Below are 16,934 nucleotides of genomic sequence, written 5' to 3' on the forward strand. Positions count from 1 at the left end.
ACCCATGTGAGAATTTGTGCCTCGTCGATCTAAATCATTGTGGAAATCATTTCTTGTGAGCTTAGGTGTGTCACTATTGCTTATAAGGTATACCCAATTATACCTTGTCACGGTCTCATTTTTGCTTAGATATCAAAATGACCAGGGACGATACATTCATTTCTTACATACTAGACAAACTGTCATTTATGCCACCTATCCCTACCTAGATAAAAGCCAACCAAAAATGAAGACTTGCGATCCCATGATCCATCAAGCAAACAACGACATATCCTTACAAGAAAACCAAAGGAAAAACAAATATCTATCAACATCCAATCCTCAAAGACAAATCAACAAGAAAACAAATGGATTCAATAAAGATATACCAAACAAAACAAAAAAATATTCTATATTTGGTATTTTCAAACAAACTTTCAACCAAATGGTTATTTCAAAACAAAAATCATAAAATTCGCGATTTGTTTTAACCATTTTTCACAAAAGAAGATATCTCAATCACTCAAGTCAAATACTCTTAAAAAGGTCTCAAATGTAGCAAATTCTCAATGCTAAAACAAAATATCTTTTTACAATAAATCGATATTGATCAACAAACAGGATACTATCAAAGAAGAAGCTGCAACAACAATGGATTTCCCGGGATACTGTAGCCTTCATCACTGAAGAATCTTAGTTGCAAACTGCACTATGAAAATTGCTAAACCCCTCTACATGTATTTCCCGACGGAGAGAGAGTGAACTTTAATGGCATGAATGAAGAAACCCGCTGAGTAATGCCGAAACCAGTCTTATGTGATTGATTATCTAATAATGAGACTAAGTGACTTTACAGGAAAAGCATAGCTGAACACCTCCGATATGAGTGTGAGTCGTCAGAGAGAGATATCACTCATTTTTAGTGATCATTAACTTGTTCTGCTGCCAGAACAACCAAACACCCAAGTGAAGTGTGAGCTATACCTATGAGCGTTCATCTGAATCGACCTGTTAGACCACTTGTCGTCATTACTAATGCTATAAAATCTAAGGAAATTTCTTTAGATACATATATGACTACCCTTTGATAACCGAACCCGAGACTTTGATTCGGAAACAAATTTCTGAAAATCTTTTACATAATATATGTTAAACCACGTCACAAACTTTCAAAACGATTACAATGGTTTTATATATATCTTCTCATTGACAAAACTTTTATCCCAAATCTTCAAGATTAAAACTGTTAATGTGATTATATCTATCCTTATTTCATCAATGATCACATAGGGGGAAATTGTTGAAAAATGTTTTTATATGTGATCATCACTGAAATAAGACGAATTGGTTTTATATTATCTAACAAATATTATCAGTTATTTCAGGTTGCGTGGATTCGTGCTTAATTATGAAATACAAAAATATGCAAAAGACGAAATACGCAAAGACGGAAAATAGACGCAATATTTGGTCGTTTGAAGACAAAACAAATCAAGACTAAAATTGTCAAGAATTTAAAAACCTCAAGGGTAAAAAATGGAAATTCAATTCACAATTGGATATATATATATATATATATATATATATATATATATATATATATATATATATAAATACATATATATATATATATATATATATATATATATATATATATTATATAAATATATATGTATATATATATATATATTATATTGTATACATATATATATGTATGTATATTGTATATATTGTATATATATATACATATATATATATATATATATATATATATATATATATATATATATGAATCATGCATATATATATATATATATATATATATATTGGCAAGAAATATTAAAAGCAAAAGTACCAAACATCATGTGTGCTTCCAACCTTTACAATCAATCACTTCATTACTTTTCCTTAAACAAACAAGAGTTGCTTGATTCCTTTGCATATATATAGATGCATGTTTACATGAGTTTTTGTGTGTGTTTTGTGTTTCCTTGTAATATATCTCCTATTACTCTCTCATCTCCAGAAGAATAAACACATAGCCAACCTCAAAATACTCTCCAAACACCCTCCAAATACCCTCCTTAAACCTCCTCCAAAAACCCTTTCAAATCACCACAACCATCATCACCTTGCTGATTTTCGACTTCAGAATTTGCAAGTTAAGAAAAAATTCACCGAGCATAACTCAACAAGATAATACAGGAGAGATTTGCACCGCAAATTATTCAGGACCTTTCCTACATCCAGGAATTTTCCTCGATTTTTTTGACCACTGCAAACCCCAGAGAGACGCGAGAGAGAATTGGCTATCCAGAGAGATTTACTACGAAAATCTATATTCGTAACCACCCAAAGCTCTTTCAACATCACCCTCTTTGTTACCTTATACCACCAAAACTACAACCTTATTACACCTTCTACCACCCTCCAAATACCCACTTCAACCTCATCAAATCACCTTAAAAAACCCCATACCCACATACAAAAAACATTACCCGTGTATTTTGTATCGTTTTGTAAACAATTCATTGTTACATAAAAAGAACTTATTGTTACTTACCGGATTGAACTTTGAACAAATAGAGACACAGTCTATTAAGATCCAGTCCAATTCTAAACCAGTTCAGTCAATTTATTGACGAACCGACTTTATATATATTTATATATTTTATTACAGCTTTACGTCATTTAAATACTGTCATTTATTTCATTTATAGCTTTCAGTCATTTATAACTTTCCAGTTTATATTTATTCTGCACTTCTTATTTTTTTTCCGCATCTTATCTCCTTAAATATATATATCTGTCACCCAGTAACTGGTATCCGAGCCTTTATTCGTGGTAATCAGATCGTATATTTTCAACAAAATGCTTATGCCTTTTGTAAATCAGCAATTTATACACCTCAAGCATATGGACATTATGAAAGAAAAAAGAAATTACGAAAAAGCACATCATATAAAAAAGGGAATAAACCATACTATAAAAATAAATATGTAAAAAGGCCACAAACAAGAAATTGTAAATGTTTTATCTGTAACATATACATACGTAAACACAGAACAAGAAGAATGTCAACATAATTGGATAAATAAACGAGGAAATAACTATATAAAATGTTATAATTGTGGATATTACCCTAGTATAGAAAAAAGATCACAATGTAATATATGTTTTACAGAAATTTGTTACATATGCCTTAAAAAGCTATATAATTTAGAAATAAATAAAGAAAAAACAGAAAAAGAAAATAAAGAAGTAAAATTCGGGTTACAATCGGAAAAGATAGAAAAATTAGAAATAATAGCCGAATTACATAAATTAAAAATACAAACTTTAGAAAATAAAGTAAGTATTTTAGAGGATGTGTTAGATAAAAAGAAAAAGATCAATATTGAGGAAAACGAAGTAAATGAAATAAACCAAATGTCTCAAATAACAAATGAACATACATTAATACAAACAGATGGATCACCCAACATGATAAACCTACAATGTAGATTATGGTTAGATAATAATAAATTTCTAGATTTAACAGCATTAGTAGATACAGGAGCAACTAAAAGTGTTATATCTTATTATCTAGCACCAAAACCATATCATAAAGAGTTATCATATAAATTAATGACAAGAACAATCGAACACAGATTAATAACTATCACACATTATTTAGAACCAACAGGTATTCAATTTCTAGACTTTGTTGGTCAATCTGAAAATATTCAACATGCATATTATAGGACAGGACCTTCAAAAAATACACAATATACACAGAACAGAGAAGCCGTTATGACATTTGGTAACTGCACTTTACCAATTTGCTTAGATGAACGTAAAAAGTTTAGGCCCATGATTGGAGTAAACTTGACAGAAGACCAACAATGTTTGCTGAGTACTGTCGATAGAAACCGGTGATCCTGGGTCTGTGTCAATCTGTTCTTCACTGTTCATGATATCCTCTAGTCTCAAAAGTGTATCTCCTTCACCGCTGAATGGCAAGAGCATATGCCAGTTTTGATGAGACCAAATTTGTAAGTAATGTCCTTCTGCTAGGAGTTTATAATTTTCCCAACGAAAACTTTCAGATAGTAAAGGTGTTTTTTGAGCTGTGCATATATCTTCATTTGAAAGATTCTGTAGAGTTCCAAAATCTATTTCTTGTTTGCATGATAACTTTTTAAGATAGCCATGTTGTACCGTTCTTTGAGTGATGAAGATCCTTTTTCTAGCAGGTCTGTATGTATGTTCATCCGCTGTTTGAAAATCTAAAACAGATACAAGCTTTTTTAGGACTGGTTAATTATGCACGAAAGTTTATTCATAATCTTTCAAAGTTAGTAGGACCATTATATAGTAAAACAACAAAAAATGGACAAAGACATTTCAACCAAGAAGACATTAAATTAGTTAAAGTAATTAAAGAAGCAGTTAAAAATATCAAATCATTAGAATTACCATTAGTTACTGATTATATAATAATAGAAGTTGATGGATGCAAAGAAGGATGGGGAGCCGTTCTCCTTTGTAAACCCGATAAATATAGCCCAAAAGATACAGAAAAAATATGCTCATATGCTAGTGGAAGCTTTAATAAGACAGGAATGAATTGGACTTCTATAGACTACGAAATACAAGCTTTAATAAATGCTTTAGAAAAATTTAAGATATTTTTACATAAAGAATTTACAGTTAGAACAGATTGTGAGGCTATAGTTCGTTTTATTAAAAATGATCAAAGTAAGAAAATAAATAGGATACGATGGATTAATTTACAAAATACAATACAAGGAAGTGGATATAAAATAACTTTTGAACATATAAAGGGAGAAAATAATGGAATAGCTGATATGCTATCCAGAAATATTAACAGATTGTTTTCTGCAGATGGATAGTCAAAACAAAGGAAAGAACAAATTAATACAGCCTACACAGCAAAAAAGGAGTTCCTCTTCCATGAGCATTTCTTCAGAGGAAGATAGAAACACAACATCGACAGAGAAATTATTGGATTCAGCAATATACATTCGCTATATTAGAAGATAAGTGTAAAGAAGTAGCTTTACAAGAACAATTAAAGAAAAATGCTTATGCCTTTTGTAAATCAGCAATTTATACACCTCAAGCATATGGACATTATGAAAGAAAAAAGAAATTACGAAAAAGCACATCATATAAAAAAGGGAATAAACCATACTATAAAAATAAATATGTAAAAAGGCCACAAACAAGAAATTGTAAATGTTTTATCTGTGGTGATGTTAAACATTTAGCTAACAAATGCCCAAATAAAAATAAGAATATAGAAAAAAGCAATTTAATAGAACAAATAGGAGAATATAATATAGAACCTCTAAATTCTGATAATTCTGATAATGAATCAATATACAGTATATATAGTGATAGTGATAATAATATAACCAAAATAACATATACATACGAAAACACAGAACAAGAAGAATGTCAACATAATTGGATAAATAAACGAGGAAATAACTATATAAAATGTTATAATTGTGGATATTACCCTAGTATAGAAAAAAGATCACAATGTAATATATGTTTTACAGAAATTTGTTACATATGCCTTAAAAAGCTATATAATTTAGAAATAAATAAAGAAAAAACAGAAAAAGAAAATAAAGAAGTAGTGACCATATTTGCTTCGATGAACGTAAAAAGTTTAGGCCCATGATTGGAGTAAACTTGACAGAAGACCAACAATGTTTGCTAGACAATTTATGGAATATTCAGACAGTTCCACAGGCTTCATCATTCAAAGTTCAAATCCTCAATGCTCTAAGTTTTTACTTTCATAAACAGTCACCATTGACCCCTGAAAAACAAATAAAGAAGTTTACACATTATGTTATCATCAGGGGCACTAAAGTTGGGATTTTTAATAATTGGGCAACAGTCATAAAATATATACAGTGTCAAAATCCCCTTTACAAGGGATGTTGTAGTTTCCAGAAAGCCATGAATATTGCTCGAGAACATTTTGGGTTAAACAGTTTTTTCATAGAACCCGAACAGGTGAAAACATTTTCAGAAATAGCAAAAACTAGTCCAGAGCAAATGATTAAAGCTCAGGAAGAAATTATTGCTAAGTTACAACAACAACTTATGCAATCTGGAAAAGATACACTACATATACAAAGCCAGATTGAAAATAATATTTTGAAACAAAAAATAAAAATTCTTGAAGCAAAAAATGTACAGCTAATACAAAGGAATGAGAAGAAAGATGAAAAATTAAAAACAGCAATATACAGAAACTATGAATGTTTTAAAGCTCGCATTTTAGATCTCCCTTGGAGACAAACGTTGAGACCAGTACTTGATCAATTTAAAGAATTTGAGCAAATGGTGTCCCAAAAAATTTGTATAGAATTTCCATCAATTCTATATAAATTACAGCAGAAGATTGTACAGATTGCTTTTCAAGAAATCAATTATAAAGGAGTTACAGTAATCCAGAGATTGAATGATGAAGGTGAAGATACTCCCATACTCCTGTTACAGATAAACCTAAAGACTACAGACATGCCAGAGGAACAGATAATTAATTTTTATCATAATGGAATGATAGATTACTTAGAATTCTGCCTCAATAGTAGCACATAAAGTCTTCTTAATAAGTTAGGAGAAAAATTTATTTTAACAGCCGGAAACATCGCCTCTCACAGCATCAGTCCAATTATTGGGTGCAAAATTTTTTCTTCTTTTCCAGCAGCGGATGAACATACATACAGACCTGCTAGAAAAAGGATCTTCATCACTCAAAGAACGGTACAACATGGCTATCTTAAAAAGTTATCATGCAAACAAGAAATAGATTTTGGAACTCTACAGAATCTTTCAAATGAAGATATATGCACAGCTCAAAAAACACCTTTACTACCTGAAAGTTTTCGTTGGGAAAATTATAAACTCCTAGCAGAAGGACATTACTTACAAATTTGGTCTCATCAAAACTGGCATATGCTCTTGCCATTCAGCGGTGAAGGAGATACACTTTTGAGACTAGAGGATATAATGAACAGTGAAGAACAGATTGACACAGACCCAGGATCACCGGTTTCTATCGACAGTACTCATCGGGACTTTTAGCAAGTAATGATTAGGATGCAAAGAGACAAAATAAAATAAATTCAAGGGCCATTTATGTAAAATTCTTTTGAATTATTGATTCATATGGTGGTGCTGTCATTTCATACTTTATGTAAAGATCAATTTATCTTGATCGAATATTATGTCTTGTAAATAGGTAACGTGTCAATATAGAAGTGTGCTAGTAGGTATCATGTCTTTATTGAAAGGTTATTCCTATGTTATCCCTTGTATATATAAATAGATGCAACCCGTTGTAAATCAAGCAAGAGAGTGTTCATAATAAAAAAAAATCTTGTTTATCAAATTTCCTCATGTCTTTCTAAACGATCTATTTCCTATTCTTTTAGCCTATCTCTTACATTCCTAGTTCTTTCAAGCACTTCATATTATATCCCTTATACATAAAAAAATATAAAAAAAAAAATAAAAAAATATATATATATATATATATATATATATATATATATATATATATATATATATATATATATATATATATAGAGAGAGAGAGAGAGAGAAAGAAGTAAGTTCAAATAAAAATACTAAATAACGTGATAACGTAAAGTATGTTTATATATATATATATATATATATATATATATATATATATATATGTGTGTGTGTGTGTGTGTGTGTGTGAGAGAGAGAGAGAGAGAGAGAGAGAGAGAGAGAGAGAGAGAGAGAGAGAGAGAGAGAGAGAGAGAGAGAGAGAGAGAGAGAGAGAGAGAGAGAGAGAGAGAGAGAGAGAGAGAGAGAGAGAGAGAGAGACTTTGGATCTCTTATATGAACCTTCATGCAAAACTTCCTTTCTTTAGAAACTGGGATCGAATGATACATTTTTCCATAAAATGTTGAATGTTGCCCATTACCTAATGCTTTAAATTAATTTTCTATGAGTAATACGTAGCACTTTCCATCAAAGAGCCTACGAATTTACGTCTCTAATCATCTACACCTGCGACGAAGCTTCCAACATAATATTAAAAATAAGCTTTGAGACGTCCACAAAAGAATTATAACTAACCTGGTCACAAAAGAAAATTCATATTAATTGTTTAACTTCTCCAAGTTAACCACTCGAGTCTCAAATCTTCCTTCTTTATATACAATTACATGAGCAACACAACCTTTTTCATAACCACAAACTAAAACCAGTTCAGTACAAATATAAGTTTTAATATGTATATGACACGATTTCTTTCTCAATATAAGAGCAATCCTGAAGCTCTTTATCTGCCTCCTGAGGGTCCAAACTCGGGTTACTTGGTAATCCAAGACGAAGAGTCTGAAACTTACTCGTTCTTCGGTCTGTACAAGAATAAGTATCTTTCAAGCTTGCCATTTCCTCAGAACAAAGCACTGACCACACGCTATTCATCGGGGACCGGTAAAAGAAAACGTGTTTCTCATAATGAAGTTCTTTTTATTCCTGTTCTTGGTCAGCCGTTATCTTCAAACCTTTACTACGCGATAAAACCACATGGATGTCATAAAGGGTATGCATGTACGCAATTCACTTTTTTTTTGTTTTCTCAAATACGTTTCCATAACTGATATTTTGCCTTCTTCATATATGAATTCTATGTCATGATACAAACATGCCTTGTTCTTCATCTTCAGTCTTATATATAATTTTTCCTAAATGAAGCCCTCTAATATTTCCATTATTAGGATTATAGGCTAGATAAGCTTGACGCCACAATTTGACTAACGTGAAACTATCAAGTATATAGGGTAGAATTACGCCATAAGTCATAAAGCTTGATTCGATGATGATCACCATGTCTTTAACATTTTATGATGCAAGCGGTTTAGAACTTTTAATTAATTTAATGTTTAGCTGTTCGCTTTTAAGTAAAACAATTACAAATCTTTTCGAAAAAGGACATAAAAATCATGCCTAATCATTATATGATTGCAAGTTTGACATTTTGCACTCGTTCTCAGATCTTGCTCACTAAACAAAACTGTTTCTCACTACTAGAAAATTGGTGCAATAGCTACAGCACAATCCGTAGCTATTCCGTAGCTATAAGCAGATAGCTACGGAAAATTGGCTGTAGCATAATGGCCCGTGGCTAAATTATAGCTACGAATTAGCTACAGAATCGCTACGGAATAGCTACGGAATTTTCCGTAGCTACTATAACTACGGAATAGCTACGGAAATAAATAGCTACGGAATAGCTACGGATCCAAATAGCTACGGAATAGTTGCGGAACTAAATAGCTACGGATCCAAATAGCTACGGAATAGCTACGAAAGTAAATAGCTACGGAAATCCGTAGCTATTCCGTAGCTAACTTCGTTTTATTTAAAAAAAAAATTAATTTAAAATTTTCCAATTTTTTGTCAAATACCACATTCAATTCACATTTGTCCCAAATACCATATAAAATACACCAAAAAACGTCCCTAATACCAAGTTTGACACATTCCATTCCATTATCCAAAATATCTTACAAAAGTAAGCACTACTTAACAAAACAAACAATATCAAATGTTTACAAATTCAATTGTTCCAAAATACTTATCAATTGTCCTCAGGTGGATTATCGGGGGGAGCACGGGGTTGATTTCCAGACATATTCATCATCCTCATAACCATTTCCATTTGTTCTTTCATTTGTTGTTGTTGTTGTTCCATGGTAGAAACTTGTGCACGGAACCTATCAACCTAAAAAAATGGCAACACAATGCAATAGTTAAACAATATTAGCAATGTACTTTAGTTTATTATAACAATGCATTTTTGTTTATAATACTTATAGCAATATACTTAACTTTTAACAATAATAACAACGCACTTATGTTTATTATCAATTTAATCAATATTATCAACAAACTACCTAACTTTTAACCATAATAGCAACGTAGTTTTGTTTATTATCAATTTAATCAATATTATCAACAAACTACCTAACTTTTAACCATAATAGCAACGTACTTTTGTTTATTATCAACTTAATCAATATTATCAACATATTAATTAACGTTTAAACCATAACAACATACCTCTTGTTGTGTACTATCCGATTGGGTGGATTGGGAAGACGGTGTCCCAGAAATCACAAAATGTATATCTGATGCTCCTATGCCATAGATATCACCCTTCTTCTTTCCTTTTCTCCTAAGTTGGGTTTCCTCCCATACCCTCGCATCATCTTTATGGTTTGAAGAGTCTTCTCCGTGTTTTTTGACCATCTCCTGTAGATACGCCTCCTACAAATTACCAAAACAGTATCATTGTCATGTACAAAAATACTAAGACAATCAATATACATAAATGATAAAAGATAAGTTACTTGTGCTTCTTTGGCAGTTAGTGAGCAATATTCGAGATTTTCATGATCTCCCGCAAAATATCTTTTTTTCGCCTCAGCTGTGCCATGCGTCTTCATGAAAACATCAAATTGTGTGGGTGGTTTACCCATCATCTTTTCCTACATAAAATACAAAGTATAGTTGATGTAGTTAGTGTTAAAAAAATAAGATAATAAAATTTATAATTATGATACTTACTAAGTTGTTACGGTGCTCGTCAAATCCTATACTACCCGCGGTGTGCCTAGCTGTCGACCCATTAGCATCTGCGACTTTGCGGTTCTGCTGAGCAATTTTTGAATTCTTTCTCCACTTATCTGTCGACCAATGCTGTGAAAAGAAAAAAAAATATAAGTATACTAATACAATAGGAAATTAAAACTCAACAAAATAGATAATAAAGTATCATATCCATTACATCACACAAACGTAGCCACACATTCTCCGGTACGCGCTCGGGGCGGTAGTTATGCATCCCTTCGTAGTAGGTACAATGACCTGGGGGGACGGGTTTCCCATCATTTCGTGCCATGTCCCCAGATTTAATCCTGATATGCTTCATACGTATCTATCCTTGAGGACACACTTGAAGGCATCAAATATGTTACTATTCTCTAGTGAATTCCACCTGTACATGGTCTGTAAAAAAATAAAAAGTAAATCTAAAAATACAAAGTAAAAACAAATGAGTATAAGATACAATAATTTATATTTAATATATTGCCTTGAAACGCGAAAACATCTGCAAAAGAGCCTTATAGGGAATATCACTAAACCGGGGCCACGGATGATCCATATTCTCCCAATAGAGACTAATACACGTGTTGTGGATTTTCCTAGACCCAAAAAAATTATTAACATAATACACATATATAACTAATGATACATAAAAAGCCCATAAAAAATTATTAACATAATACACATATATAACTAATGATACATATATAACATCCCGTTTAATCTAACATTTTTAACAAATTTATAAAATTAGCCTAACATTTCAACAAAATTAACATTTTTAACAAATTGAAGTTCACAACATTTTTTATATAACATTTATATCACATTTAAGAATCTAACTAACTAATCTAACATATATCACATTTTCAACAAAGCTATGAAATTAACCAAATATTTTATCAAATTCAACCAAAATTTAACCTAAATCCTTAAATTCGACATCACATTCAACAAAACATATTAGCATTATCAATGAATAAAGCATCTAAATTGTATACATGAAGTAATTTCAAAAAAAAAAAAAAAAAAAAAACTAGGGTTTTATCTTTTTGGGGAAGAATCGAGCAAAGACGCCGAGAGAGAGGAGGGAAGATGCGCCGGAGAAGAAGGTGGGTTGGGAGCGACGGTCGGCGACGGCGGCGAGGGCAATGTCGACGTCGAAGAGGCCGCCGGCGATTGACGAACGAGAGGGGAAATCGCCTTCACAGTTTCTTTTCTATCTGTTCGTCGAATGAAGAAGGTAAATAGCGTCAGGGGTATTCAATAACAGGTAAGTAAGATGGATTTTAATTAAAAAAAATAGCTACCGATTTGCTACGGCCCAGCTTAGGAATCTGCTACGGATTAGCTACGGACGGGCTTTAGCGACGGTTTAGCTACGCATTAGCTACGGCCAGCAAAAAAAAAAAAAAAAAAAAAAACTGGTGTTGGATTCGAACTCGGGTTGCCTGCATACATTACCACAAACTTACCAATCGGCCGGGAATGCCACATCCATGCCAACATGGTCGACTATTATATTTAAACACCTTCTCATGATTATTATTATTATTATTATTATTATTATTATTATTTTTAGTATTATTATTATTATTATTATTATTATTATTTTTAGTATTATTATTATTATTATTATTATTATTATTATTTTTAGTATTATTATTATTATTATTATTATTATTATTATTATTATTATTATTATTATTATCATTCATAAAGTCGTGTGCACATACGGGATCCATTACTCGTTTAATGGTTTAAAACTATAATGTTTATCATCTACATTCACATATAAATACTCACAAACACGTACACATACACATATACACATACATATATACCACAACTTATTCATGTATACAAACATAAAGCCATCACAAGTTGGTGAAAAATACAGTCATTATATTGTTAAACTGTGCAACGAGTACTTGATCCCGAAGGTGCACACGACTTTATGAATGATATTAATAGCTATAAGTTGGTGAAAATATAGATAATCATGTATAATAGAGGTGTGAAAAAAACGAAGCGGAAAAAACGACGTTTGGCGCCCGAAAAATCGAAAATAAGAATAATCCGTAGCTAAGTAGCTACGGACTAGCTACAGAATTCTAACGAAAAACACATCCCGTAGCTAGTTCGTAGCTAATTAGCTACGGATTAGCTACAAATTATTCTTATTTTCGATTTTCCGGGCACCAAACGTCGTTTTTTCCGCTTCGTTTTTTTCACACCTCTATTATACATGATTATCTATATTTTCACCAACTTATAACTATTAATATCATTCATAAAGTCGTGTGCACATACGGGATCCATTACTCGTTTAATGGTTTAAAACTATAATGCTTATCATCTACATTCACATATAAATACTCACAAACACGTACACGTACACATACACATATACACATACATATATACCACAACTTATTCATGTATACAAACATAAAGCCATCACAAGTTGGTGAAAAATACAGTCATTATATTGTTAAACTGTGCAACGAGTACTTGATCCCGAAGGTGCACACGACTTTATGAATGATATTAATAGCTATAAGTTGGTGAAAATATAGATAATCATGTATAATAGAGGTGTGAAAAAAACGAAGCGGAAAAAACGACGTTTGGCGCCCGAAAAATCGAAAATAAGAATAATCTGTAGCTAATTAGCTACGGACTAGCTACGGAATTCTAACGGAAAGCACATTCCGTAGCTAGTCCTTAGCTAATTAGCTACGGATTATTCTTATTTTCGATTTTCCGGGCGCCAAACGTCGTTTTTTCCGCTTCGTTTTTTTCACACCTCTATTATACATGATTATCTATATTTTCACCAACTTATAACTATTAATATCATTCATAAAGTCGTGTGCACATACGGGATCCATTACTCGTTTAATGGTTTAAAACTATAATGCTTATCATCTACATTCACATATAAATACTCACAAACACGTACACATACACATATACACATACATATATACCACAACTTATTCATGTATACAAACATAAAGCCATCACAAGTTGGTGAAAAATACAGTCATTATATTGTTAAACTGTGCAACGAGTACTTGATCCCGAAGGTGCACACGACTTTATGAATGATATTAATAGCTATAAGTTGGTGAAAATATAGATAATCATGTATAATAGAGGTGTGAAAAAAACGAAGCGGAAAAAACGACCTTTGGTGCCCGAAAAATCGAAAATAAGAATAATCCGTAGCTAATCCGTAGCTAATTAGCTACGGACTAGCTACGGAATTCTAACGGAAAGCACATTCCGTAGCTAATTAGCTACGGATTATTCTTATTTTCGATTTTCCGGGCGCCAAACGTCGTTTTTTCCGCTTCGTTTTTTTTCACACCTCTATTATACATGATTATCTATATTTTCACCAACTTATAGCTATTAATATCATTCATAAAGTCGTGTGCACATACGAGATCCATTACTCGTTTAATGGTTTAAAACTTATCATCTACATTCACATACATGTAGACACATACACACATAGATACACATACACATACACATACACATACACATACACATTCAAATACACACACATACACATATGTACTTACATACACATTCATATACACATACATGCATACACATACACATACACATACATATACATACACACATACACATACACATACACATTTACATACACACCTACATTCACGTACATACACATACACACATACATAAATTCATAAATACGCATACACATACATATTTCCCTAGATTATAATCATTTTTCATTATTTATAAATTAAATATAGCTTATTTCATCTTATTGATCTTATTTATGTGTTGAACGTAATTTTTTTCGTTTAATCGTTTGTTTGTGTGTTAAACACATTTGTTACAATTGTTATATATTATTATGATGTTTATAAATATTATTATTGTTAGTATTATTAGTATGATGTTTAATTGTTCGTGTCTTAAATATGTAAGAAAAAATGATCCAAAAAAAATTTAAGAGTCGAATAATGAAAAATAATAATAATGGGAATAATAATAATAATAATAATAATAATGGAAATTATAAATCCGTCGCTATTTCGTAGCTATTCTGTAGCTATTTTATTCTATCACTAGTCCGTAGCTATTTCGTAGCCATTCTGTAGCTAATGAACTACGGAATAGCTACGGATTCACATATGTAGCTATTTCGTAGCAATTTCGTAGCTAATGAGCTACGGAATAGCTACGGACTAACATCCGTAGCTATTCTGTAGCTATTCCGTTGCTAAATTAGGGCGTCCCATTCTGTAGCTGATCCGTAGCCATTCCGTAGCTAATTAGCTACGGAAATATTCCGTAGCTATTTTCCGTAGGAAAACCCCATGTTTTCTAGTAGTGTCTTGAAATACCTTTACATCTTTTAACAGAAATATCGAGAGAAACATTTTTATACCATGGATTTGACTTCCTGGCTATTGTAGCTAGGAGGATATATAATTTCTCAATTTAAATATACGTGCACCATCATGATCAAAACTATGATGTATTTTGATAACACATTAACACATGTCATGTATATGTATATAATTGAATATTTTTGTCCCTTAATGTCTTGATTTAATATAACTCAAGTTGGCTCGCCCTCTCTATAATTAAAAATTTGTCACATTTAAATTGATATATTTTTATCCATTTTTGTCTAAATAAATGTGTCACCTTTTAATTGACGATTTTTTTCCATTTTTGTCTAAATAACTTTGAGTATCACAAAATATGTGACTATATAACCTACCATTGATCTCAAATATACTAACAAAAAGGTTTTACAGGGAAGCGTTTGCATGTTCGAAGGAGGAAGACATGGTGTCATGTTGTCTGTGTAATTGTCTCATTGATGTAAACCCAAGGCCATTGGACCCATATGACGTGTATCAACAATTTGAGATCATTCCTTACGAAACATTTTTTAAAGGTGATGGTAGCTTTTATGCCAAAACTATTGCGGAAGATGGTTACCCTCCAAATTTCTTAAGGAGAAAAGGTTGGGAAATATACATCAAAACACCTACAAACTATGAGTTACATGAAGCAAAAGGAATCGATGATGCTCTTCGTTCACGCCTCCCTGAATTTAGTTTCCCACACTCGACCAAAACTTCTAACTCGGTGGTTGTTGGCAAGTGGTATTGCCCTTTCATGTTCATCAAAGAAGGCAGATTGACTGATCAAGTGAAAACATCTATTTTTTATGAAATGGCACTTGAACAAAAATGGGAACGAGTTTTTGAACAAAAACACGATCATACTAATAAGGGAAATGTTGTGCATGTGAAAGTTGCATTTCCTAGTGAAGTGGTTTTCATAGGTGAAGGTTGGAGGGAGGCTGTATGGGATGAGGGAAACATGGTAAATGGAGTCCTACAATTTATAAGTCGTGGGGACAATAATGGGAATGAAGAAATTGTAGGGTTGAATAGAGAAGTTTTTGAAAGAATGAGGTGGGAAGAAGAAAGATTTGGATGGGGTGGAGGTAGGGAGAAAAGGATAGAGAGTATTAATAGGAAGGAGAAGTTTGAAGGAATCGGTGGGTGGAAGAGATTTGGTTGTTATGTATTGGTTGAGAGATTTGTGCTCAAAAGAATGGATGGAAATCTAGTTTTGGCATATGATTTCTATCATGCACGTCACATTAGGACTATATTTGATTAGGATTTATACTTTTTATATTAAAGTAAGATAATGCAATAATATTGTGCTTTTTGTAATAGCTTATGTTATATGTCTAATGAAATTAGAGCTTAATTAGTGTTCCATTACTTGTATTATGCAACGAAATGAATAGACATGTAGATTACTGTTTTGTAGTCAATATGAAAACCAATAAGTCTAACACCATTACTTCATTTAACTATAAGTTAAAAACAATTTTATTTTATGTAGTTATTTTTTTAAACAAGTGTCTAATTTTTCATGAACTAGTTTTGTTTCTACAACAACGATTAGTTTTCTTTTTAGTACATGATATGAATTGTAGATCAAAGAAGATATGTTTAACTTCTGGCGCCGTTGACTTAAGCTAGCCTCTATATCTTCCTTTTTTATTTAATTTTTCTATCATTTTCACATTATCTTTATTCTATTTACTAGTTTATAACCCGTGGGAATCATGGTTACAAAATTAATTAAACTTTTATAGTAAAAATTCAAAATTATTAATTACTTATTTTAAATAAATTATTAATTACAAGATTTTTTTAGTTATATAAAATTATAATCATTGATTTAAATA

At 31.5% G+C, this 16,934-nt stretch overlaps 2 protein-coding genes across 2 annotated transcripts; one reads left to right on the forward strand and one right to left on the reverse strand.

The window, feature by feature from the left end:
• The first annotated feature begins 8,167 nt into the window (after positions 1 to 8,167).
• Positions 8,168 to 16,354, forward strand: LOC145162613 (uncharacterized). Its single transcript, XM_079081707.1, has 2 exons — positions 8,168 to 8,591; positions 15,475 to 16,354. The coding sequence occupies exons 1-2, from the start codon at positions 8,275 to 8,277 to the stop codon at positions 16,352 to 16,354; spliced, it is 1,197 nt and encodes a 398-aa protein (XP_078937833.1). The 5' UTR covers positions 8,168 to 8,274.
• LOC145162614 (uncharacterized) lies at positions 9,423 to 11,047 on the reverse strand. Its single transcript, XM_079081708.1, has 5 exons — positions 10,839 to 11,047; positions 10,619 to 10,750; positions 10,402 to 10,539; positions 10,112 to 10,318; positions 9,423 to 9,773 (listed from the first exon to the last, which is right to left on the reverse strand). The coding sequence occupies exons 1-5, from the start codon at positions 10,980 to 10,982 to the stop codon at positions 9,630 to 9,632; spliced, it is 765 nt and encodes a 254-aa protein (XP_078937834.1). The 5' UTR covers positions 10,983 to 11,047; the 3' UTR covers positions 9,423 to 9,629.
• Positions 16,355 to 16,934: the final 580 nt, after the last annotated feature.

Source organism: Lactuca virosa, chromosome 3, assembly GCF_052849685.1.
Source record: "Lactuca virosa cultivar CGN04683 chromosome 3, Lactuca_virosa_CGN04683_v6, whole genome shotgun sequence".
Lineage (NCBI taxonomy): Eukaryota > Viridiplantae > Streptophyta > Magnoliopsida > Asterales > Asteraceae > Lactuca > Lactuca virosa.

Coding starts and splice junctions, on each gene's coding strand:
- LOC145162613 (XM_079081707.1), top strand. CDS start 8,275: ATGTATATGACACGATTTCTTTCTCAATATAAGAGCAATCCTGAAGCT. Junction 8,592..15,474: donor CCACATGGATGTCATAAAGG/GTATGCATGTAC, acceptor AAGGTTTTACAG/GGAAGCGTTTGCATGTTCGA.
- LOC145162614 (XM_079081708.1), bottom strand. CDS start 10,982: ATGAAGCATATCAGGATTAAATCTGGGGACATGGCACGAAATGATGGG. Junction 10,751..10,838: donor TGTGGCTACGTTTGTGTGAT/GTAATGGATATG, acceptor TTCTTTTCACAG/CATTGGTCGACAGATAAGTG. Junction 10,319..10,401: donor TAACTGCCAAAGAAGCACAA/GTAACTTATCTT, acceptor GGTAATTTGTAG/GAGGCGTATCTACAGGAGAT.